The 24,234-nt window shown below is 43.3% G+C and overlaps 1 protein-coding gene across 4 annotated transcripts in view; it reads left to right on the plus strand.

The window, feature by feature from the left end:
• The window catches only part of ctnnd1 (catenin (cadherin-associated protein), delta 1), a 28,555-nt gene extending 7,498 nt beyond the window's left edge, over nt 1–21,057 (plus strand). For 2 of the 4 annotated variants that reach the window (XM_076727843.1, XM_076727844.1), the window contains exons 2-23: nt 1,223–1,370; nt 4,856–4,930; nt 5,023–5,148; nt 5,242–5,534; nt 5,650–5,740; nt 5,976–6,166; nt 6,493–6,748; nt 7,836–7,907; nt 8,813–8,963; nt 9,159–9,360; nt 11,674–11,791; nt 12,303–12,459; nt 13,281–13,298; nt 13,596–13,661; nt 13,891–14,018; nt 14,857–15,007; nt 15,145–15,340; nt 15,500–15,693; nt 16,590–16,637; nt 16,812–16,894; nt 18,346–18,400; nt 18,864–21,057. In XM_076727843.1, the coding sequence (XP_076583958.1) occupies nt 1,230–1,370; nt 4,856–4,930; nt 5,023–5,148; nt 5,242–5,534; nt 5,650–5,740; nt 5,976–6,166; nt 6,493–6,748; nt 7,836–7,907; nt 8,813–8,963; nt 9,159–9,360; nt 11,674–11,791; nt 12,303–12,459; nt 13,281–13,298; nt 13,596–13,661; nt 13,891–14,018; nt 14,857–15,007; nt 15,145–15,340; nt 15,500–15,693; nt 16,590–16,637; nt 16,812–16,894; nt 18,346–18,400; nt 18,864–18,922 (2,871 nt within the window). In that variant the 5' untranslated portion in view covers nt 1,223–1,229 and the 3' untranslated portion in view covers nt 18,923–21,057. Of the gene's footprint in view, nt 1–1,222; nt 1,371–4,855; nt 4,931–5,022; nt 5,149–5,241; nt 5,535–5,649; nt 5,741–5,975; nt 6,167–6,492; nt 6,749–7,835; nt 7,908–8,812; nt 8,964–9,158; nt 9,361–11,673; nt 11,792–12,302; nt 12,460–13,280; nt 13,299–13,595; nt 13,662–13,890; nt 14,019–14,856; nt 15,008–15,144; nt 15,341–15,499; nt 15,694–16,589; nt 16,638–16,811; nt 16,895–18,345; nt 18,441–18,863 lie in introns of all 4 variants that reach the window. The other 2 variants (XM_076727845.1, XM_076727846.1) reach the window with 2 other exon arrangements.
• Nucleotides 21,058–24,234: the final 3,177 nt, after the last annotated feature.

The following is a 24,234-nucleotide window of genomic DNA, read 5'->3' on the forward strand; positions in this document are numbered from 1 at the left end:
TGTGAAAATATGTGCAGGAGCGCAAACCAACAGTAAATGACTCGTGTCTCCTGCTTTTAAAATGATTGGTGTGATTGATAATTGTGTTCACAATATGGAGCAGAATAGTAAGAGTCATATTTTCTGTCATTGCTATGCAGCCCTTGGCCTCTTAAACGTTAATGTCAGGAACTTGTACCCTTGACTGCTTCTTGTTTTGGTTGTTTATCATGTTGTTGATCCAGGGAATCCAGTTGATGCTGCCATAGCACTCGTTTACTCTGGATGCATAAAAATGGTCATTGACCAGGCCCAGTTTTTAGGACTTTTCCTGCCCCTTTAAATCCAGTTTATTGCCTTCAGTTTGTAGAGATGATCAGACTGTAAAGAAATGATCCTAACTTAATCAAATGCCACCCATATTATATCTTGTAGGGTATAGTAAGTATAGAGAAAAGTGGGGAAAAGAGGCCTGCCATCTTTTCCCCTGCTGAGGAGCACACACCCTCTCCATTCAAAACACCTTTGTCTTTTCTAATTTGGTGTAATTTGATTGTGTGATACTGTCTCTTGATAACTCTTCTGAATGCGCTCACATGTACTTCTTTCCACTTCCCTTTCTCACTTTGTCTGCATCCTTGGAAAGGAGTGCTAACAAGCTCCACACGCGGCAGCTGAAAACCCTCTGTAATTGTCTCTCGTCATGTATCTCACTTCTATCTATTTTTAACCTCGCTTCGCAGAAGGTGAAGAAACTGAAAAAGTGACGGTATTTCACTTCCATCTCCGCTCTACTGATGCTTGTCCCACCTTGAATTTAAACTGAATAATCACTTTTGGAGATGATTTCTCGTGTGAACTCCTTCTTTATGCCTGCTGTTTGTCCTCGCTGTGCTTCTTGTTCTTGTTCTGTGTGTATTCACCTTTTCTCTGCACCGGCTTCTTCATCTCCCCAGTTCTCTCTCTTCCCTCATTTATCTCCCCTCCTTTAGCCTTCTTGTGTCAGCTCCTGCTGCTTTTTAACCTCTAAATATCAACTTCATTAGCACCTGTGTGCGTGCGTGTGTGTGTCTATTCCAAGGTGTGCACATGACCAGTGCTTCTGTCTTTATATATGTATACTTGGGTGATTCAGCCTCACTGTCTGTCTGTTCTTTGATGAAATCCCGGTGTTGGTTGAATCTCTTCTGCTCTCTGGTGTTGACCCTGTCCTGTCCTGTCCTGTCCTGTGCTCTGCTCTCAGTGTGTGAATGGAGCAGTGTGCGAGTACGGCCTCCCTGCTGGCCTCGGTGCGGGAGCAGGAGAGGCAGTTTGAGATGCTGAGCCGAGCTCTGGAGGAGGAGCGGAGGTCGTGTGCCGGCACCCTGCCCCGCCCCCTCCCCAACATGCAGGTAACGCGAAACATCCCCCACCCCTCCAAGCCCCCTCTCCTTTCCATCCAAAGTAATGCACTTTTTCCATCAAAGTCCCTTGGATTCACCCTTGATCCGATCGAATTCATCCAACGTCATCTCCATTGTCACCCCCATCCCATCTGTGTGTGGACTGGCTGGATGGCAGCAGAACCTAAACCAAGCTTGGGGGGAGGGCTTAGCTTGAATTTTAGAAGTTAAATGTTGAGTCAAATAAAGCGACTGAAGCTCCTTGCAGTGTAACCTTCATGAAGAGGTAATTTTCACCCTCTGTTGCTCCGCACCGCTTTGTGCACGCATTTTTTCCATTCTTCACTGGTTCCCGAGTAACTGTCCATGTCTCATTCAAAGTAGAAGTCCCTCTGTCATCATATCGTTCCATCTATCAACCTTAACAACCCAATGTTAACCCACCATGTTTGTCTTGACTCGTCAATGGGAGTTTGCATGCAGAGCAATGTCTTTCTTGACATTTTGTTTGCTGTGAGAGTTGTGAGTGGACCTTTGTCGCCACGTAATGTCGGCCAGCTGGTTCACTTATAATTTATTGTTTTTATTGCTGCTATAAGGAAGATGTCCCTCAGCTGCTTTTTCAGCTTGGCAAAGTCCATAAACTAGGACACGGGTCCAGTCAGTCTGTTTCACTAACTGTAAAAATCTTGATTTCTGACTCGCTAAAATGTGTCCTGTTGTTTGCTTACACACCCTCTTCATCATGTGTGACTCAGTCACCTGGTGAAGAGACTGCACAGTGACCTCATGCTCTGAGTTTACCCCACAGGCAGACTTGAGACACGCACACGTACATTCACTCAATCTTTTATTTCCTTGCTGACACACTTGGTCGTTAGTGTACTTGAGTAAACTGTCATACACGCACCTTTGGCTCTGTCAACCTTTGAAACACACTCATAAAAAAAGGGCTTTCTCGCTCTCTCTCTTTCTTTCGTTTGTCACTCTTGCATGTAGGTGAGGGCTGAACTGTATCAAAATGTTATCAAAGTCGCAATATGGCCAAGCGCAATATCCAAATCGCAGGAGCTGCAGTTTTTTGGTAACGGCAAAATATGTCACACCCCACTGTTACCATTATAAATGAAGCATTGTGGTGCTGCACAGATGCAGCTGCCTATAAATCCTATGCTCTAGATGTAAGGGAACATGCTTGTTTGGTACAGACCAGAAAAAAATCACATAATTTTCACATTTTTTCAGTTAAAATGAAATGCTAAAATGACTGTTGCCACTAAATTGTGTCTCACATCGTAATTGCAATGTCTGTCAATATCACAATTGTTCAGCCGTGATGCAGGCACACATTTAGCCGGGACACGTCCCAGTGCCATTCTAGTGGCTGAGCAGAAATATAGGTACAGTGTGTGTTACAGTGAGACCAGGGCAGAAATGTAGCCTGTGCTGCCTCTTATCTGCTGTGTGTTTACATAGCCCGAAGGCTTCGGCATGCCTCTGCCACTCTCCCAGGCAGCGCAGCAGGACCTTCGTTTTCACTGACAGGTTCCCACATGCTCACATCTTCCTGGCTAGTCCTTACCTGAACTAAGGAGTGTTTTTTTATGTGCTTTATCTATGTCTTCTGTATTCGATGATCATGGCAGAGTGGCACTTTAAAGGGTTGTCATTGCTCCTCGTGCGAGTATTATTTCTTGCTTGCAGAAAGTTATTTCTTTTTTAAAATTTGAAAATACATTTATGTCACCATGAGACAGCCGTATTCCATCTCTGAATCACTCTTATGCAATTCCTTCCCCCTGGCTGTGCCCCTTTGCCCCCATAGTAGTGAGATGAAACTGCAGAGATGGCAGTAGACATACATAGAGCTCCCTCTGTGGCTGGAATGGGAAGTGCACCACACCCATCACCACGACTGGCCAGGCAATGCTGGTGGTGTCGATTCATAAGAGAACAAAGTTTATCTTTTCCTTTGTTTCTCTCTGTGGCTCATTAATTCATTTCATTACTCACTAATTATCTCGTCCGTTTAATTCCATTATCACAGTTCATTTCCACAAGGACACGGAGTAGCTAGCGAGGGGGCTCTGGAGCATGCCAGTTTTGGTCGTAAAAGCCCAAATTTGGTATCCTCAGACACATTCTCACACCACGACTCCATCATATACTCTGATCTGAATTATTACATATCTTGAGTTTACCTACCTGATTGTAAACATATAGTGAGTTATTGCAAAGTAATTATTAGAAAGTCTGCAAATAGCTATTAATCATTGAAACTACGGTAATTCTGACTGATCAGAAATTTTGTAATTAAGAATTATTAGACCTACTGTAGTATTTTTTATCCATTTATGTCATATTTCTTTCATTTATCGTGTCAACATTACTTGTTTTAGTGTGTCTTTGAAATGCATCTTAGAGATGGCTCTGCTGTAATGAGCACAGTATAAGTAAAGATACTGTAATTCATTTATTTATTAAGCCCATAAACCTGTGTCTGGTGTGTATGGAAAATGCGGCATTTTCAGTGGACGCAATACTGCACAATTGTCAAGTTGCTCCAACTGGTGGTTTCGAAACTAGCCAGTCTATGACAATGTCCCCTGTCTGTGCAATCAATGCAATTCTTAATGTATTTTGTCATCAATTATTTTGCTAGTATTTGCTGAAGACTGTAGACGACTACTACTTCTTGACAGGACACAACATTATAACATATAATAATATAATATGCACACATATTCATCCATGCATGTAGGGACAGAACTGATACAGTCAAATGGACGTGTTTTTTATCATCGTGCAAAAATGTTATTAAAGTAGCCCACTGGACTTAAATGAGGAGTTGACTGTTTGGCCAGCACTTATGGAAGGCTCTGCATTCATTCATTCATTCATTCATTCATTCATTCATTCATTCATTCATTCAAAGTTTGTTGGAAGGTTGTGTTCCCTCCAGCAACCTTGTTTGTTTGTTCTAAGAGGTGACGGAGTTCATCCATGAAAGCGTCTGTATGTTTGTGTTCATGTTCATGATGTTTACATATCTTTGGTGTTCGTGTGGTGCCATTAGTCCGTGCAGACTTTGTTTTGGCTGGATGACACTGCAAACTATAAACCAAAGTGCTCAATCGTCACACACTTCACTCTCAATTTTTCAAAACAGCACACTTGTTTTGTTTGCAGTTGGCCTGTCGTTAGCTGGTTGCATAAGTCGCAACACATAAGAAAAAAAATAGAGCATGGTATGCAACTTGGAGTGCCTTAGTTTACATGACAGAGCTGGGTGCCATTAAAATCCAAATGAAAGTCAACAACAGTTGCTGCTTTCACTTTTTTCATTAATTAATTTTTTGGTCACTACTGTGTGAGTAGCTATCGACTCTGTATAGCTGGATGTGTGTATGTGTCCATAAATGCATATCCACCCTGTTTATTCTCAGTAGTCAGTGTGTGTTGATCTCCTCATGTGTGTTTCTTCCTCGCTGCAGAACGGCCGCATTCCTTGTGATGCAGACATAGAGAGGCTGACACTGAACGAGGGTTACATCAACGGGTCACATCACGTAAGCATCTGCGGACCCCCTCAGTTTCAGCTGTTAGGTTAACCCTAAGACATCCCATGTGTTGCGTTACATTGTGAAATGTGTGTGTGCAGTTCAGGATGGAGCCTGGCCAGGTGGTGCAGGAGACGTACACGGTGGAGGAAGACCCCCAGGAGTCGCCACCCGTTGTCTCCCTGGAGACCGGTGAAGATGGGACCACGCGGCGCACAGAAACCACGGTAATCAAAACGATTGCAATAGAACCTCCTTTGTGTTGCATATGTCTGTATCGTGTTCCCTCCTTCATGGACTTTCCTCTTTTGCTCTTTTAGGTAAAGAAAGTAGTAAAGACCACCACCACTCGCACAGTTATCCCCTCTGTGTCAGACACACTTTCCCTGGATGGTGGGGGTTCAGTGACAGGTATGGGGGGCTACACTGCACCCATGGTCTACAGGCAGGGACCCGGACCCGGAGCCGGGGTGCCCATGGACTACCCCACTCACACTGTGCCCCGCAACTACCACTACGGACCGCCGGCGGGCTACGAAGACTACCGCGCTGTACCCCCATCTGACACCTACACAAGCCTTAACAGGGGAGTTCGCATGGATGATCGCTACAGGTACCATATTTGTTGAAATTTGTCTTTACTTTAGCACCGTTCATCATAGGTAGACTTGATGAGCGGTGATGACTTGATGTTCTCACCCTCAACCACCCTGTCCCTCTGTCTCCAGGCCGGTCCATCCAGATGGTTACAGAACTCTGGATCCAAACTACAGAGCCCACAGCAGGAACCAGCTGGACCCCTATGCTGCTCAGCCACAGGTATGTCCAGCAGTCACTGTATCACCTGCTTTGATGCTTTCCTTTTTTGCAGGATTTAAGCTTGGTCCCCTTCGAGGCTCTTTTGCTGAATTTGGTGATTTGCTTCCAGGCTACGTGTGAAGAATGGAATAGGATTTCAAATTGAGTGGATTACACAGATTTACAAGGCAGAGCATGAGTTTTCAACAGCAATCAGCTTGAAGCTTGTATTATTTCGGAGCCTGTCTCTGTGTAGGTTGGTCGTATGGGAAGTGCCATGGAGCTATCCTCCATTCCGAGGTTTGTCCCAGAGCCGTACGGTCTGGAGGATGATCAGCGCAGCATTGGCTATGATGAGCCTGACTATGGATTGGGACACCCAATGCACTATAGCACTGTGCCTCGCAACCACCATGCATTCCCCCATGGGCCCCCACGCAGGGCTGGGTAAGTTGCGTGTTTTTGTAGTGACTCATCTGTGTTTTAGGCTGGAGTAACGCCTCGATGTAAGTTCTGTATGTATGCAATGTGTATTATACTTGAGAGCGATGTTTAATGTGCATAAAAGTGCACATAATATTGTTCTTCCACAATCACTTATATTTTGGAGAAAATATTAAGCAAAGAGAAAAATATATTCAATTATTATTGTTTTGGTTTTCAAATCACCACTATTCTAAACAACCACAGGGTCTTTCCTCTCTGTGTGTATTGATGAATGTCTGCGTCCTCAAAAAATGTCTACATTCACATATGTTCTCATCCCTCCTCAGGAGTTATGAGGGCACCTTGGATGGCGACATGAGTGGCCCAGGGGACATGTACTACTGGGGAGGAGGAGCACCGCTGGCCCAGGGTGAAAGAGGAAGCATGGCTTCCTTGGACAGCACTCTAAGGAAAGGTCCCGTCCCTGGTGGCTGGCGTCAACCAGAGCTGCCAGAGGTCATCGCCATGCTCAACTACAGGCTGGACCCAGTCAAGAGCAACGCAGCTGCATACCTGCAACATCTCACCTATAAGAATGATAAAGTAAGAGATGTGCATGGGCAAGCATGATATGGTAGAAAGCCTTGTATCCAGGGTAACTTGGAGTACAGTAGACTTAAACAATAATTAGTTGAGGATCGAGGTCAAAGCGACATCTCTCTGGACTGAAGATGAACGTGTTCTCCAGGAATGATCGAGGCATGTATGATAGGAGACATAATAGAGCCAGACAGAAAGTTAGACTTCTACCAGAGTGAGAGGAAGATGAAGAGTAACTGGATGGAGGAAACAGAGAATGAGACCTTTCTTCTCAAGGTTGGATATTGGATATAGAGCTGCATCATTTTAATCTGCCTTTTTCACAGCTACAACCAGTTACTTTTGTGCTCACACTCTGCAGACTGATTGACTGGCCCTGATGTGGCTGCTCACACTGAAGTCAGAGTGACAGTTCCAGTAAAACCTATTCAAACATTATAAATGCGACAGTGTTGACAAAAGAGAGAAAGGCGGCGTTGTGCAATTCTACCATGAACAGAAAGTAAGATTCAATTTTATGTGTTGGCAGTCTCAGTCAACACTACATTTTAAGTCACAACACGTAAAATAGTGGTACAGTAATATTAAAACAGGCGCAGAGTTTATGACTCCAGTCGGGCTGCACAACAACCGACCTCATACTGGTCAGGGGTGACCAAGCCTGGGCTAGAATCAGGCTTAATATGTGCAGTGTCTGCCCAGCTTTACATGTCGTTACATGTAATGTTACATAACATTATTTGCACCTGTCTGCACAGTTTTTGATGTCTCAAGTTGTTGTCATAGCAACATTCGACTTGCAAATGGAAAGAGAATATTTATGTTTCTTATTTTTACCTTTAAAGAAAACTACCACAAAGAATTCCTTCTGTTGATTGCAGTTGAAGGGTTTTCCAGGATATTCCTTCGTTACTGGCGGTCTGTGTCCTGTGCTTTGCTTTTCTTCCTTGGTGTTTTGATTTAATTTGTGTGTCCATCATTGTATCTTGATTGATTTTGACATGTTTGATTCAGGGATTCAAAAAGTAGTGTCCTTCACTTGACCCCCACCCACATCACCATTGACGTGATCTGTCCTTCTGCTTTCCAGGTAAAGTCTGATGTGCGTCGTCTGAAAGGCATCCCTGCGCTGGTCTCTATGCTTGACAACCCAAACAGAGAGGTGAGTTTGCTGATTTTCTCCATGGCTTTCTGCTCATTCTTCACTGGGAGTGTGTTGTGATTGAACTAGGTGGGGTAAAAGCAAGGCTTAAGGGATGAAGTGTAATTCTTATGTAATACCAAAACAGGTCATTGGCCTGAGACAATTTGAACTTGAGACAGACCACTAATGCTGATCAAAGGGGGAATAGAAATAAGCATTACATATTTGACTTCTCCTCAAATCCTGTAGGTCAACATTTGTGCTAAATATGGTTTCGGCCAAAACATTCTGTGGTTTTTCTACGATTCCCTTTCATTTAGCACAAGCTGTGGCAAAGTTTTGCTGATGTTTGTAGGGGCATTACCAGACAAACCACATCATGCATTCCACTCTCGAAGCAAAGAAGTATCTTAATTTCACATTTCATGCTCTGTGGCCAATGACAAGTTTGAAGTCTGGTGTGTGTCGGATGACTTGCTCGCTGGAGAAATGGGTCAAGCAGCGACTGCATCCTCTTTATGCTTTAAAGTTGTTCCAAAAGCTCCACACACTTTGTCTGTCTGTCTGTCTGTCTGAAAGGTTGAGATGTATAAATTAGGACTGAATATAGCACCATGAAAACATTCTCAATAATTTAAACGAAAACGTGACGTGCAGTTTTGATTTTAGGATTTTCATGAACTTAAGCTGAAATTAACATTGTTTTATAGTGAAAATTTGTAAGTAATGCAGTCAAATAATTTACCATTAATTACAGGCAATTACTGGCATGAGTAGCATTTGCGTAGTACAGTCTAACAGTTACAAGGGCATGACGCTGTTTTCTACTACTACAGTAAATCCATGTTTGTGAACTCATTGCTCTTTAAGTGATACTCCATCATGACTAATAGCTCAATAAGCTGTTTTTGCATTGTTATAAGGTTCACTACGCAGCCTGTGGAGCACTGAAGAACATCTCGTACGGCAAAGATCCAGACAACAAGATCGCCATCAAGAACTGTGACGGAGTGCCTGCTCTGGTCAGGCTGCTGAGGAAGACGCGTGACCAGGACCTAACTGACATTATCACAGGTTAGACGCACAGTGGAAACACACAAACTGTGTAAACATGACTCTGACTTTAACAAACCAGTCAGATACTGTGCCTCTGGATTGGGACTGTGGTCAGATTGGTTGGCTGAACTTGGTCGTTGGTTAGTGACATTTGGCAAGAGATGAAGTAAGCTTCATAATGAAATATGACATTTTTGCATTTTTCTTTCCCAGGGACACTGTGGAACCTGTCGTCCCATGACTCTGTGAAAATGGAGATTGTGGACCATGCGCTGCATGCCCTCTCCGATGAGGTTATGGTGCCCCATTCAGGCTGGGAGCAAGGGAGCAATGGGGCAGGAGGAGGGGAGGAGAACTGCAAACCCAGACATCTTGAATGGGAGACAGCCCTCACCAACACAGCAGGCTGCCTGAGGTATGAAAGGAGGGATGATGATGATGATGATGATGAGGAGATGGCAGGAGGGAGGGTTCACGTTGACAAGAGAGGAAAATGGAAACATGCCAGCTCAACAGACTGACAGAGCAGTGGGACGTATGAGGGATGAAGGGAGCAATGGAGGGGTCTCAGTGAAGAGAGAGGAAGGAGAGTCATGTGAAACCTTTCATTCTACTAATGATTTAGTCTATTTATCATTTATTTATACACACCAGAAGCCTTTACTCTGGTTATTAGCACTTATAAACAGGATATCTTGTTTAATGTTATATAGTGCTCATTAAAATATTTTAAGGTTAAATGTCAGTGATTTCTTAATAATTGACTCCAGCCTCACAGTAACTCTGGGATCAGGAGCGGGTGAAGAAGGGAATTTCAGAGTGGACATGGAGGGTGCGCACAGAGGACAGAGGGGCATTGACACATACAGTGTAAACAGTATGTTCTAGCCTGCCGGTCTGTTATCTGTGCATTCCTCTTGACCACATGGTTAATTACAGTGTTCATTCGCAGGTCTAGAAAGCTATGTGTGAATAACTTAGTAATGTTGAAGACTTTAGAGTTTGATATTTGCAGAAATGGCCCGTAATGGCAGTATCGCTCCCTCCAAAACACATGAAAACACACAGCCTGGATGGTCACGAGAGAGGAGTAGTGATGAGAAGACGGGTTCCTTTAATAAATACATCAATCAACAAATGTCACAATCAAATAAACACAAGCAGAACAGCAGTCACAGAAGGTCATGTGCAATGAGAGCACAGGCAGAGTGTGCGTCAGTAGGCAGGTATGTAGGTAGACAGGCAGGTAGGCTGAAATGATTGCATGGGTTTATTACAGGCCTGCAACAGCCACAGATACCAGATCTTTTTTTCTTTCTTTGTCTGAGCTTTTTACTTTTTGATTGTTGTCAGGATGTAAAGAGAATTCCAACAAATAACAAAATAGCTTCTAAAATACATCACTGACTGCAGCTTTAAGTGGGACTTGAAGTTAAACAACATACAGAACTTGTTGAGGCCAAAACATAAACATGCAGATGTTGCTTTTAAAAGATTTGTGATTATTTAGTGCAGGTTTGAAATGGTAATGCTGGTTGCCTGTAGATTAAATGAATTACACTCCTTTATATAAATATGTTGAAAGTCGTACACTTGCGGCACTATTTTTTCCCTCCTTGATTGCTTCATTTTTCGACAAACAAGAACTGTTTGCTATCATTATTCTAATAATATCTAATAATTGCATAGCACACACAAATTCCCTACATATGGCTTTGATAAAAATGTTAGAGTAGCGTAGGTCGTAGCAGTAAAGTAACCTGGATAGAAACTTGTATATGTGTAGGTGAGCAGAGGAAAGGAAGTAGTGGTAGTCACAGACCTGAGAGTTAAGAGTCCAGTTAAGTAACTATTAATTATTCATTCAGAGGGAGCACACAAGTGTATCAGATTTCATTACAATTCATCCAATAGTTGTTGAGTTATTTCTGTTTGCTCCAGAGTGCTATCTATTAGAGCCAACATGTCGGTAAGCTTATCTCCTTCTACCTGCCCAGCCGGTCTTGATGCAGAGGCAGAACCTCTCACACCGATTAATCCGTCTTCCTTTGATTGAAGCCTTCACTTTCTGTGTTTTTGTTTCAGTCTTTTCCCGCACAAAGAGGATTTACTGCCGGCAACCACACCTGACACCAGATTCATAGAAATATATCAACTTAAACCTTTTCTTCTGTCTTTTGGAGAAGTAGCGCTCTCCTCTGCTGCAGTCCTGATTTGATTTAGTCTGCTTGCTGCATTGTAAATGTTTGCCTACTGCAGCATATAAATAAACTTCCTGAACTATGCAGTGAAGTGAAATCAGTGCCCCCTGCTGTGGAAGGGAATGTGTCCTGGTATTGTGTGAGAGGGCGTGTCTGTCACTAGGAAAAACAAAGCGGCACAAAAGGCCAAGGCTGAATATCATTCCACAGAGTTTTCTCCCTCATGCTCCTTTCTTTATGTGTCTTCTTCATGAATGAATGGTCTCAGTTTCCACGTCTTTCTGTCCTTTCAGGCATGTTAGATCTCTAAGTGGGACTGAGTCAGAGGGCAGTTGAATAATTTGGTCCAGAGCTGTAACTCAATCTCACTAAACTCTACTCTCTTTGAAAAGCAGTAGATTGAACAGGAGTTTCGTTCAAACATCTCTTGGGGGTGTGTTCAAGCATTGTGTATTTGTGTTCACACTGCTAATCCTTGTTTTAGTTTACGTTCACGTTTCTCCTCCTCTCAACTTTCTACTCTAAAGGAATGTGAGTTCAGAGCGCAGTGAGGCGAGGAGGAAGCTGAGGGAGTGCACGGGATTGGTTGATTCACTCATGTACATCGTCCAGTCCCAGATTGACTGTAAAGATGTCGACAATAAGGTAAGTTTAACTCAGACTTATCTGACATTAAAGGGGAGCTCAACCCGTGTTACATGAAGTCTGTTTACAGGGGGAGTATTTCTGCATATGTGGGAAAGAGTTTTATAAAGCCTTTTGTGTTTAGAGAGGGAGCTGCGTGAAGTCTGATAAATGCCATTTAGAAACAAGTGAGCTTACAGACCTCAGCATCCTGCTTCTTATCACTGAACGAGGCTAGTGGCTTGAGGCCACATTAGCCGCTACTTACCTCACGCACCAGAATCTTCAATCAAACTGTCAACAGTTGAGTTGCATTGTGGGTAATGTAGGGAAGTAGGAAGTAGTATAGGAAGAAAAAAGACTACCTTGTGCAATGCTAAACTGAGTGCTCTTTTTTTTAAGGCCAAGTGTAATGCCGTCATTGCTGTGTGATGCACTGTGCGTAGGTGATGTGATGAAATGAGAAACTTGGCAGGTCGACTTCACCCTTCCTCTTTTCCCCCCCCCTCCGTTTTTCCCTCCATCTTTGCAGTTGATAGAGAACAGCGTGTGTCTGCTGAGGAACTTGTCCTATCACGTGCACCGTGAAATTCCCGGTTGTGAGCGCTACCAGGAGACCGCTCCCCTCAACCAGGGCCCCGCCCCCTCCAGCCAGAAGGGCGGCTGCTTCAGCTCCCGCAAGAGCAAAGGTCAGTGTCAGAGAGAGAGACATGTACGCTGCCTTTGTTCTCGAACATTTGTGGTGATGTCACTGTTGACAGCAGTGTCTCACCGGGCTGATACTAGCGCGCACAGACACACACACACACACACACACTTGCACAAACAAAACCACTCGCTCACAGGAATGTTAACAATTTCCCCAACTGCAAGAAAGCTCATCCTCTCTCCTGCTGCGCTGTGTTTATGTTTCACTGAGAGTATTGATTTGTTTTTTTTCTCAGCTACACACCCCCTCACTACTCTGTTTGTGGCTTTACCTTTGTTATTCTACAATCGTTTTGCAGTGACAATGAACATCTGTCAACAATCATATGAGTCAGATACTGCAGATCCTTCCTGCTTCTTGTCTTTGTTTTTGCGGTTTTATTTTTACTTGGATGTAATGAGGCAACAGAAACGATTCATAAAGGCCTTGACTATCCATGCTAACAATATACACATAGACAAAAGGATCAGGTAATCGATTATTGGACTCATCATTTTGTTAGGTGTGTGTGTGTGTGCGTGTGTATAAAATGATAACATGAACTTCTGTGCTCTTTGATGAGCTTTATTTAGCCTTCAGACTTGGCATGTCACATTGCTGATTTCCGTGTGGTGGCAGCAGTGCTGATGGGATGTCAGCAGGTGTTAACAGGGTGGCTCCGTTATGGCTGCTTTCCTCTTACTTACTGTACATGCTCTCTCTTCCTCCTGTTCTGTCATTCTCTCCTCCCTCTCCATCCCTTCTCTCTCCTCTCCCTTCTCTATTCTTCTCCCCCCACCCACCTTTCGAGCTGGGCTACAGATGAGTGGTTTTCCAAAGGTAAGCTCTTTACCTCTGTATGACTGCACTTGCTTCTGCTGCCTGTTGCCGTTGTTGTTGTGGTGTTTGTACTAGAGTAGCTAACAGGTCGATGTAGCTATCTTAGTACTAATATGCACGCCTTCCTCTCACCGTGAAAGAGTTATAGTGAAATATCTCACACGCATCTCAGTTTTTGGTCGTAGCACATGTCTAACCAACTAGAGCAACATAACTAATAGTAGAAGTAATTAATATGTCATATGTAGATTCTGTGTGTTTCTGTGTGTTTCTAAGGCCGTTAATGTTTGATTCCAGGTAGGAAAGATGAGGATGCAACTGCAGACGTAATAGACATTCCAAAGAGGACCACACCTGCTAAAGGTAACTATAGGCTCAGTTGACAGTTTAATGGTATGTATCATAAAGCAAAACAAAACCTAACCTAACCTAACCTCTATATCTGTCCTTCTCAACCCGTCCTTTTGTTCCTTTACCCTCCTCTATTTCTTCTGCTTATTTTCCATCAATCACTCTTGCTGTCCTCACTTGCTTCTCCACACTTCCTCCCGTCCTCCTGCCCTCTTCCCCACTCTCTCCTCCTTTTCTGTAGGCTATGAGCTGTTGTATCAGCCGGAGGTGGTCCGCATTTACACCTCTCTGTTAAAGGAGTCCAAGAACCCCACCGTGCTGGAAGCCTCAGCTGGAGCCGTTCAGAACCTGTGTGCTGGACGCTGGACTGTAAGAACCGCAAACCACAACCTCCTATTCCATTTCACAGCACTGAAGCTTCCTGTGCTGAGTCAACACTAATTGGGGAAACATTGCTCTTACAGCGTGCTACAGAACAAAACACAGCTTGTAATGTGATATTAGTTTGTTAGTCACTACTGGGAACAGACCAAGACAGTAGTACAAAGTGCTTACTGAGATAATGATCATGTGACTTGCTGTATTTTATCAGTGACCTCACTCACCACTACTTTGACCTCGTCCTGACCTTAAAAATCACAAAAATTAACTGTCATACCCTGGGTTATTGTGAAAGGAGGCAAGTCCAGTCTTGAATGACACTCACACAAATACTGTGACTAAGACGTTAAGAGTAAGACTGCCACTTGTGAAATTCGTGAATGGAATAACTGAGGAAAAATGGGTGTTAGAATACTAGTTGGCACATGTCTTTGGGAAACATGCCTAATACTGTACTTACCTACCTCCACTATAAATACAGTGTAATAATGAAGGTTTCTCTGCACGGGATTATCAACAACAAAATGCTGTTAATGTACTGCATAACTGTGTGGCCGCCCTCATGCAAACCAAAATAGTTATTTTTTTATGCGTATTTTCAAGGTAGATTTTTGAAACCACTTTCAAATTAACTATACAAAGGTTTGTTTGTACCGAGTAGTGGTCGAGGTTACTTGGAAAACATGAAGACACTGGAAGAGAGACAGTAATATGTCTACTGAAATCACAGTCTGTGTCATCAGGCAAACTGCAGCAAAACTGAAATCACGGTCTATCAAAGGTGGAGAAGCTGGTTAATGGGAAAAAAAAATGTGTGTCCGTTTAGTATGGGCGATACATCCGTGCCTTGCTGCGCCAGGAGAAGGGTCTACCCATGATGACTGAGCTGCTGGCCCACGGCAACGATCGTGTAGTCCGTGCCATGTCTGGAGCCCTCCGCAACCTGGCCATTGACGCTCGCAACAGAGATCTACTAGGTGAGACTCGGAGCTCGCTCTGTGCCTGAGTTAGTTGTTCTGTCCCACAGAGTTTTAACCACGTAGAAGGATTTATTTTATCAAGAGGATGGTGTCAGGGGTGTGTTTTGATGTTAAATTCTCTTGTGTGTTGTCAGGTAAACACGCGGTGCCTCACCTGGTGGCCAACCTGCCGGGTGGTGGTCAGAGTCAACCGGTGCGAGCGCTGTCGGAAGAGACGGTGGTGTCGGTATTGAGCACGCTCCACGAGGTGCTGGGCTCCAGCCTGGAAGCAGCAAAGACCCTCAGGGCCTCGCAGGGAATCGAGAGACTGGTGCTCATTAACAAGGATGGGTAAGGGTTGATAGACAATGTTTTGGGATCATTTTGTCTTTGAGTTTGTAGCCTGCTGAAACAGCAGATTAATGACTTGCCTTCGTGATGCATCCCTCATAAGTCCCATCTTCTGTGTAATTCCCTTTCCCTGTCTGTCCGGTCCACGGGGATCATCAGTAACCGTTCTGAGCGGGAGGTGCGTGGGGCCGGCCTGGTGCTGCAGACAGTATGGGGCTACAAGGAACTGCGGCGCACTTTGGAGAAGGACGGCTGGAAGAAGACGGACTTCATGGTGAACCTAAACCCTCCCAGCAACAACACCAGGGCCAACGGAGGATATGAGGACAGCACTCTGCCACTCATAGACAAAGGTCAGGAAGCCAAAAGGAAATGCTTGCATGTAAAGTAGACTGCACTGCAAGACCACATATCTCAAGTTTATTGAGCGAAAGCAAGTGTTCAGTGAGTCCTGTCTGTGCATCTCCTGTCCAGTTCAAGTATTGTTGGCACAGAAGCAGTATTTGCATTTCCAGTATATTATTGTGTTGATGTGAACCAAAACGCTGTCATGCCTGTCAACTGTAATGTGTCCAACTGTGATTGCTCTAAAGACTGATTTATTTAAAATCTGGAGTGTGCACTTCAAACAGCTTTTTATGGAGGGCTTTCAAAAGCTCTAATCCCAGTATTTTTGTTCAACACAAGTCTTTTATTTCACTTAAGCTCCACAGAGCTCTGCTCCAGATTCTGCAGACTTAAATGTGGCAGTGTATCAGCTCTAGAGTCAGCACTCCTCGCCAGTCTCTTGCTGTGTTTCTGTGTACTGCAGTTGATAGGTTTCAGGCTGTTTGCAGTCTTTGGAGAGTTAAATAGAAGTTGCAGTTAATTCTCACATGTTTGTCTCGACCTGCTTGATGTACAAGACGTTACAGGGTAACACAGCGGGACGTTTTCGATGATCCCGACTCAGGTTGTTAATTACTACGTTTGTTTTCTTTTTAATATGTTCAAAAGATTTTTTTTTTACACTCGTTGGCACTGATTTTCAAGTTTTCAAACCCCACCCATCACACAGCAAAGTAACTAACACTATATATTTGCAAATACTAGCTGGCTCATGTCTGACACTTACAAAACACTCACACACCTACACACTATTCTATCTTTGGCAGGACACAGTGCGGCTGTTGACACTGCCTCGCTGAGAGAACAATAACATTTCACAGTTCATATTGATGCTCATTGTTTTTGTGTCTTTAACACACAGGGGGCAAAGGGGACCGGGAAATGATTCCAATGAATGACTTGGGACCAGGCAAGTGTGACAAGAGAAAATGCCTACACACACACACACACACACAGAAACAAACCAGGCCGTGATCTTGGCATGTGTAACAGATAAAACTTATTAATGAGTAGTTTTTCCTTGCATGACAAACACACACACACACACACACACACCCCTCTAATGCATGTTTCTCCTCTTCAGATGCCTACTCCACACTGGACCAGAGGGGGAGAAGGAACACTCTGGACAACACACTCGAACCTGCTGACAAAGACGCAATACAGGTAAACACACACACACCCTTCCCACACACATAATCCTGCATGACTGCACTTTAATGAGAATTACTTAACTCCTTGACTCCTAACATGAGCCGTGCTACATACTCTCTACATCCCTTTGCTGACCTCAGTATAACTTCAAGAGCTTACAACAGACCATTTGTAGAAAATACTCATTTGTGAGACGATGAACACAGATTTGATCATCATCTTCAAGTGTTGAGCAGACCGTCACCAGATGTTTCTTTGTCTTCATGAGCTAATACTGAGTAATACGTCTGCAGTATCTCTCTGAAATCATCCCAGTTCCTTCAGGAGACATCAGTGCAGTCTGTCGATGCTCCAGGCTAACATTTTTCACCACTGTGCCAAAGTTAATGAAAACTTTCCCAGCATCAAAATGTTGTGTCTTTACTGCTGTACTTTCTTAACTTTGCTTAACTAGTTGTTAGTGAAAAGTATTAGATTTCATAGTACTTTAACCTCCAAACTGTACATAGCTGAAGTACTTCAGTGCATTTATTTACTGTATATTTGTTGTTTTTTTCCATTAAACTGTAATGTAGCATTATCAGGAAAGAAAACAGGGTGTGTCCCCAGTTGATAGGATAGGATAAGGATTAGGTCACGCGGTAATTAGCCAGCCAGTGATTTTAACTATAGTAACGGCATGAGAAGACGCCATCCGCTGTCGTTAGCACTGGGTTCAGTTTGTCATTTGCTCAGCTGTAGTTGCACATACATACATACATACATGCCTGATACATAAATCCCTTTGGTCCTGGAGGTGTCGTGGGGATGATCTCTGTTCATCCCAAACACATCTGCTATGTTAGTGTTAGCCTCGAGCCCTGGTCTGTGCCTCTCATAAAGCTGACTGATGGTTCTTGAGTTGGATTGTGACTGCGCATCATCACACAGCTAAAAACATGGAGATCCTTGGTAAAAAGAAACGGTTCATCACGTGGAACGCAAACACAGGTTTCGATGTTCTAGATTCAGGATGATACACAGACCGATGTCCTCACTTCCAGCTGAAGATGTTTCCGTGTGAATGGACATGCTCTCACACACACCCACAGACGGCATGTTGGTGCATGTCTCGTTAAAGCACTGTGGGTTGATCTGTGTCTTGCACATAATTTCTCACCTGTGTTCTTTTTTTTTCCACCCTGAAACATGAGCTAACATTAAACTAACCTTTTGTAACCCTTCTTTCTTTTCTCATCTGATGCCCTTATTTCCTTCCACCTTTTTCTCGCTCTCTCTTGCTGTTCTTTTTTCCTTCTTTTTCACATTTCGTGTCTCTTCACCTCCTTTTGAATTCTCACACTTAACCCTCTTTTTTCTTTACCCCGTCCTCGCTGTGTGTCTCCTTTGGTCTCTTCCTCCCTCTCTTTATCTACCACACACTCCTACGCTCTTTCTTTTTGTCTCTCTCTTTTCTCTCTCAGGGAGAGATGTATGGGGAGAGGCAGGCCTCTTTGCCTCTAATGGATTCTTACGATGGTTAGGCTACACCCACTGTCACACTGCATGTCAGCGCATGGTATGTGTGTCCCACCGGCTGCTCTTCTCAACTCACTGCATGGCCTAATATCTTAGTTGTGTATTAAGAACTGTGACTTTGTGTGTCTGACAGTGGACAGTGTTGTCAATGAGCTTCCATTGTACTGTATTTGGACTGTTTTTGCTCCCCCTGCTGGTGGAAAGTGTCAGTGATTTATTTATTTTTGTTTGTTTCTCCTGAGATGTGATTTTCTTTTTCTCTCTGCACAGTTCATATAATTTTTGTCTAACGTGTGGTAATGTTGTTGCCAGCAGTCACTATTGTGTGTTGTGTTTATTTTTCGAAGCCACTGCTGTGAATCTGACTTTTAAATGTGCCATTCTTCCCGCCTAGGCATGAACGCCTCAGATTAGCTGCCCCACATGATCGATTCCCACACTTGTGCCACTTCTTCTCTTGCAGAAAAACTGATTGTGTGCATCACAAGACGACAGCCTCCTCCCACCTACTGCCCATGCTGAACTGACAATGGGGGACCACTACACTACCGATGGGACTAAACTCCATCCTAAACACTCAACTCTTCTCTCTTCACTCTTTTGCAGCTTCTCGTCTTTCTCTCTTTGTTACATTCCTCCATTGCAGCTAGCTAACAAACTATTGAAACCAACGTGGAAAAACTGACATGGATCTACGCTCCCTGTGGACAAACCAGACGAGACACTATGACCACTTTGTGCTCCGCGCGTCCTTGCGCTCCAGAACGCTAACCACTCGATCAGATCCCATGGCCACAGCACTACATCTCCACGCAACAACGCTACGACTTGCCTGGACAACACTAATTCTCTCTGTGACAAAAAGCAGAGACTGTGGCTTCATCTGAGAACTTTTCTATTTCTTGGAGGTCGGAGCGTAGACTTAGACTAATGATACTAATTAGAACTATGGGGATCAGAACGGGACACTTTTTGGTGAAACTTTACATAAATGGCTAAAACACTACGTTTCAAAGACATTGAGGGAATGTCATTTTTTCTCTCTAATAGTGAAATACTACAATAACAACAAAACAATTCTTACCACTGACAACCAATGTTTAATGATCTAGTCAGATATGTGTAAAGCTTCTGCTTCTGTTTTGGTAGTGGTTATTCTTCTTGCTTTGCTCTGTACCACAGTGATGCACATGTGCCAAATGACACTGCTACTGCTGCAACTGCCAATATTGAATGCAAGACTTTTTACAGCGGCTACACTGAAAACTCATCTGCTTTGTTTTGTGCGCAGTTTGTGTCGGTGACAGTCCATCACCAAGATGCATGGGGATGCCGCATTTTCTGTATTTGATTGTGATCCGTAGATATAAGAGTGGAAGTCCTAGTATGGACGTTCCTATAGACAGAAATAGAGAAATTCTTTTCCAGCTCTTTGGAATAGACAGTATAGTCTGTCCCGTGTTCCTAAAGTGATGTTTCTGTTAAATGTAAGCCCCTTAACTTTGTAATTCTTGGGAGAGATCACAGGATTCAGTGGGTCCATTTCCTTTTATCTACTGGTCTGTAATCTTAGGAATGAATGTGTACATACAAGACTGCCTCCAAGAGCATCTGTTCTGGGCTTAACTGGAGTGCCTCACTCATTCAGGATCAGTCTGATGGGTTTGTCCAACATGACAGGGTTAACCAATCAAGGTGTCTTCTCAGCGGGTAACTATTTGGGAAAACTGGACATGGAACTCAGCAGTTTTCTATTCCACATAGATAATGGAATATGTGAACTTGTATGTATGTAAGAGTTGGTTCTTGTCATTGGGTTTGATTTTTTTTTTTTTTTTTTATAAGGTAAAAAACTCTTGAGTTCTGTATCATTCACTGCTACCTATAGCCGACGTGGCTTTAAGGCTACAGAACAGTACATGGGAGAAGACACAGTATCGTCTGTTTTTGCCTGCATTTCTTAAGTACAGCGCTTGTTCTGTAGAAGAATGCATATTAGTGCCGAGTGAGATGTAGATACTTACTGAGTGGACGATTAAAAGAAGCACTAGGGGGGTACAATGTGTGTTTTTTTTCCCGCTTTCTTTTTTTTTTTTTTAAACCTTTCCTTTATTTGTTTTCCATGCCAATTAAAACACGACAGACGATGCCTCGTTTTCTCAAAGTAACCAGTTGCCTTCAAGAGTGGACTGACTAAAAGAGCTGAATAGAGGAGAGAAAGGGTTTGTGTTAGAAAATCTCTGTTTAAGGAGGCATAGACCAGAATCTGCTATTAGATAAAGTGGAGAAAAAAATAAAAGCACATTTAAACTATATATACAAGAGAATATTTGTTAATTTTAATGGTTTTATGTATTTCTTTTTTATATTGATTTGGGTTTAATTGTTTTGGGTGCTCTGGGTGAAAGCATATGCAATCAGTTTTTATGTTTTGATTGAAAATAATCAGATTATGTCTTAATTAAATGCAAAACAAGTTAGCTGAATAAAATCCTCCAACACCGTCATCAGATACTGGAACACTAATGGAAAAATCTGATTCTGGACTACACCATAATCTCTTTGCCTTGGCTCTTAAAGTTGCACAGTTCTCATTTATGAATGAATTATGTAACTAGCAATACTGTTTTTAATAAAAAAGAAAATGATTTCTCAGAGCCTGTTTTCCTTTGCCCCGTGTTGATCACACTTTTACATTGAATCAGTGAGGAGCAAAATCAACGTTGGCTCGTCATGTTCTTGTCATTTGACAGAGCGGCCAGTAGGTGTCACTATCAGCGGCTGTATTTCAGATGCAACAGTAGTAGCCGGAGTCATTTAAATGATTCACTGACTTTCAGTTTGAGGTTTAGGGTTTACTGCTAGCGTCATTGTTTTGAATAAAGATCAAGTGTCCGAAAGATACTTGCTTGTGCAACAGAAAAATACTGGTAAGTGTAATTTTCATGCAAACGCTGTTTCCTCACTTTAGCGGTGTGTCTGAACTTCAGGACAACAGTTAGCTAAACTCGTGAACTCCTCACATTGAGCTGCACTGCGGTCTGACACTTCAAAATGCGTTAATTAAACGACATTTTATTTATATTATGTTTGTGAATGAGGTCGGCATTGCTGTTTATTTGTTGAATCGTTTTTTAATCGGCAAGTATTGTTAGCTAATTAGGATAGCTTTAAGCTAAAAGGATACGTTATTAGTAACACTCTTGTGGCGCGAAGGGCAGACGTGATTTTCTGCACAGGAAACACTGACACACTCAACATGCTGATGTTCTGTGGCCTTTACGGTTGCTCAAACTGAACAACGGGGGAATATGCAAGACATTGACCGAAAAATGTCTTGATAACCGTCTGCAGTCGGGAGGGGCCAAGTCGGCTTATGATGGAACTGGTGTAACATTAGCTATAAGTTTTAAATCTGATGAAAATGATAGATGTAAAATAATGGCTAGGAGTAACACCACTAACACTTGTTAAGTCGGCGTTAACAATTTTACTTATTCACGTCTTTAGTGGCGTTTCACCGGACCTTTATGAGTGGTTAACCTCGCTAACAACGTAAGTAAGTGTTTGAGGGTGACCGCAAACAACCACTTCCATACTACTACGTACTTTGTGGCTAAAATAAGCTGGCTGAGGCTGATAACAAAAAAAAAAAAAAAAAAAAAAAAAAAAAAAAAGCAGGAACAAACATTTCAGAGTTAACTTCAATTGTACAAATGTCAGATATTTAACAGTAACAAATCATTAACATTCAGTAAGCGCAGTGTGCTCCCTCAGGTGCAGCCTGAGTCCACCGTAAAACAGGCTGATACACCAACCAAGCTGTGCTGTGTTAATGCTCGGCTGTGTTGCTGTTGCACAGCTGAAGTGAGCTCACATTTGTACTTGATATCTTATTTCACATCACACTCTTTGCATTTTAGGAGAAACGTTTCAAAGATTTAAGAACTGCAAATATAGACTGTAGAGGCGTGTTGTTCACAGTGAAGGTTCAAGGTGCTTTACAAATTGCCAAAGAAATAAAACAGGATTAAAAACTTGTAACACTCAAACATTAACATGAATTGATAAATAGTGAACAGGTACGTTTTTAAATGAGCCTACCACTGGTACTTTTGTATGTGTCTAAGACACATTGTTGAGTAAACCTTCAACGGTAACCATATCCCTTTGTCTGTTGTCCCCACCTCTTCTGCCCTTGCTTGTCCCCAGTGTCCATGTGGACATGCAGAGGTATCGGTGGCCAGGTTATGACCTACAGCTTCTTGGAGAGCTGCAGAGACAACAAAACAATGCCCAATTCTGTGATACTCTGTTACAAACTGAGGGTGAGCTGTATAACTGGTTGCACTGATGAAATGCACTTGTGTTATATACATATATATACATATATGCACATGTATGATATAATAACATGGTTTTTAATGTCTCCTACTATTTGTAAAGGTATCTCAGTCCCAACCCATAGTTGCATCCTTGCAGCTCTCAGTCCCTATCTGTCTCAGAAGCTGACAGCCTCCCCGTCTCCTCCCTCGGGCCAGAGGCGCCAGCTCCAGCTCCAGGCTGTGAAGGCCCAGACCCTGCTGAAGCTCGTTGGTCTTCTGTACACTGGGGAGGTGGAGGTAAAGGGAAGCATAGAGCAGAATGACCTACTGTCTGCAGCCCTCCAGTTTGGGATCGCAGACCTTATTGAAGGACATGAAGGTGTGGGGATGAAGGAGGGGGAACCTCAGAAAGAGCATTTTGGGAGTTGCAGAGAAAGTTATGAGAGCAGGAAAGTGCCGGATGCACAAGTTCAGGCCGAGATATCTGAAAGGAGAGCTCCAGATTCCCCAGCCGAAAAGACAAGTTGTGTATCAGCAGGCACACAGACTGTTAAAGCTGCTGAAAAGAGAGTGGGCACTTCTTTTACTCACTCCAGCCAAAGTAAACCTCCGACCCCAGAGCCTGCATCCTCTGTAGCTCAAAGCTTTGATTTTTCTTTCATGTTGCAACCCCAAAACGTTACACTTGATAGACACTTTTACTCCGCTTGTTTTCCCATGTCCATCATACCCAGTAGAACACCAAACGATGGAGCGTCGACATTAGACGAATCCTCTGACCGTGTAACAAACCCCACATCAGCTTGGTCCAGCGATGTGATGAGCTTTCACAGCTCATACCAGCAGTCATCTGAATTTGGAGACGGGATTGGGACAGAAAGAACAAACGATAAGATGACTGACAGAAGAGAAAAGACAGAGTGGATGAGCCACACTGCCGAAGATGAGAGGCAAGGAGAGTCAGAAGGATACTCCATAGAGAAGAAACACGCGCCTGCCACTGTAGGGATGAAGAGCCTGTCTAAGATGATGGAGACTGCGCAGATTTCTGTCAAGGTAAGAAGTAGTCCATTTTTTTCACAAGGAAGATAACCTGGAAAGAGATCTCTCTTATGTGATGATCACGTGGACATAACCCCTGAAAGCTGTATTTGCTGAGATTACTAATGATTTTGAACCACAGTAATGTTTATCAGGCCAGATTTCTAAATTAAGCTGCAATTGACAAGAGCGTCCCACCCACCCTCAGGTGTGGAGACTTGCCTTGCTTACAGGATGTGGCGATTTGGCACTAGAAATAGCAAAACACAGGGCTTATGGGTAGCGATGCGCCACCATGAACTGCATCCCAAGTTCGAGTTCAGCCATCGTCTCTGTACTGTCTGTAGTGAAGGCTTAAAAATGCCTTAGAAAACACAAAATACAGTACAGTGAGTGAAAAGCTGCATAGTCACCAAGTACCTTTGGGACAGCAGTCACAGGCACTTTCAACTGAGGCTGCTGTGAGCA

The sequence above is a fragment of the Chaetodon auriga genome, chromosome 4, assembly GCF_051107435.1.
Source record: "Chaetodon auriga isolate fChaAug3 chromosome 4, fChaAug3.hap1, whole genome shotgun sequence".
Classification (NCBI taxonomy): domain Eukaryota; kingdom Metazoa; phylum Chordata; class Actinopteri; order Chaetodontiformes; family Chaetodontidae; genus Chaetodon; species Chaetodon auriga.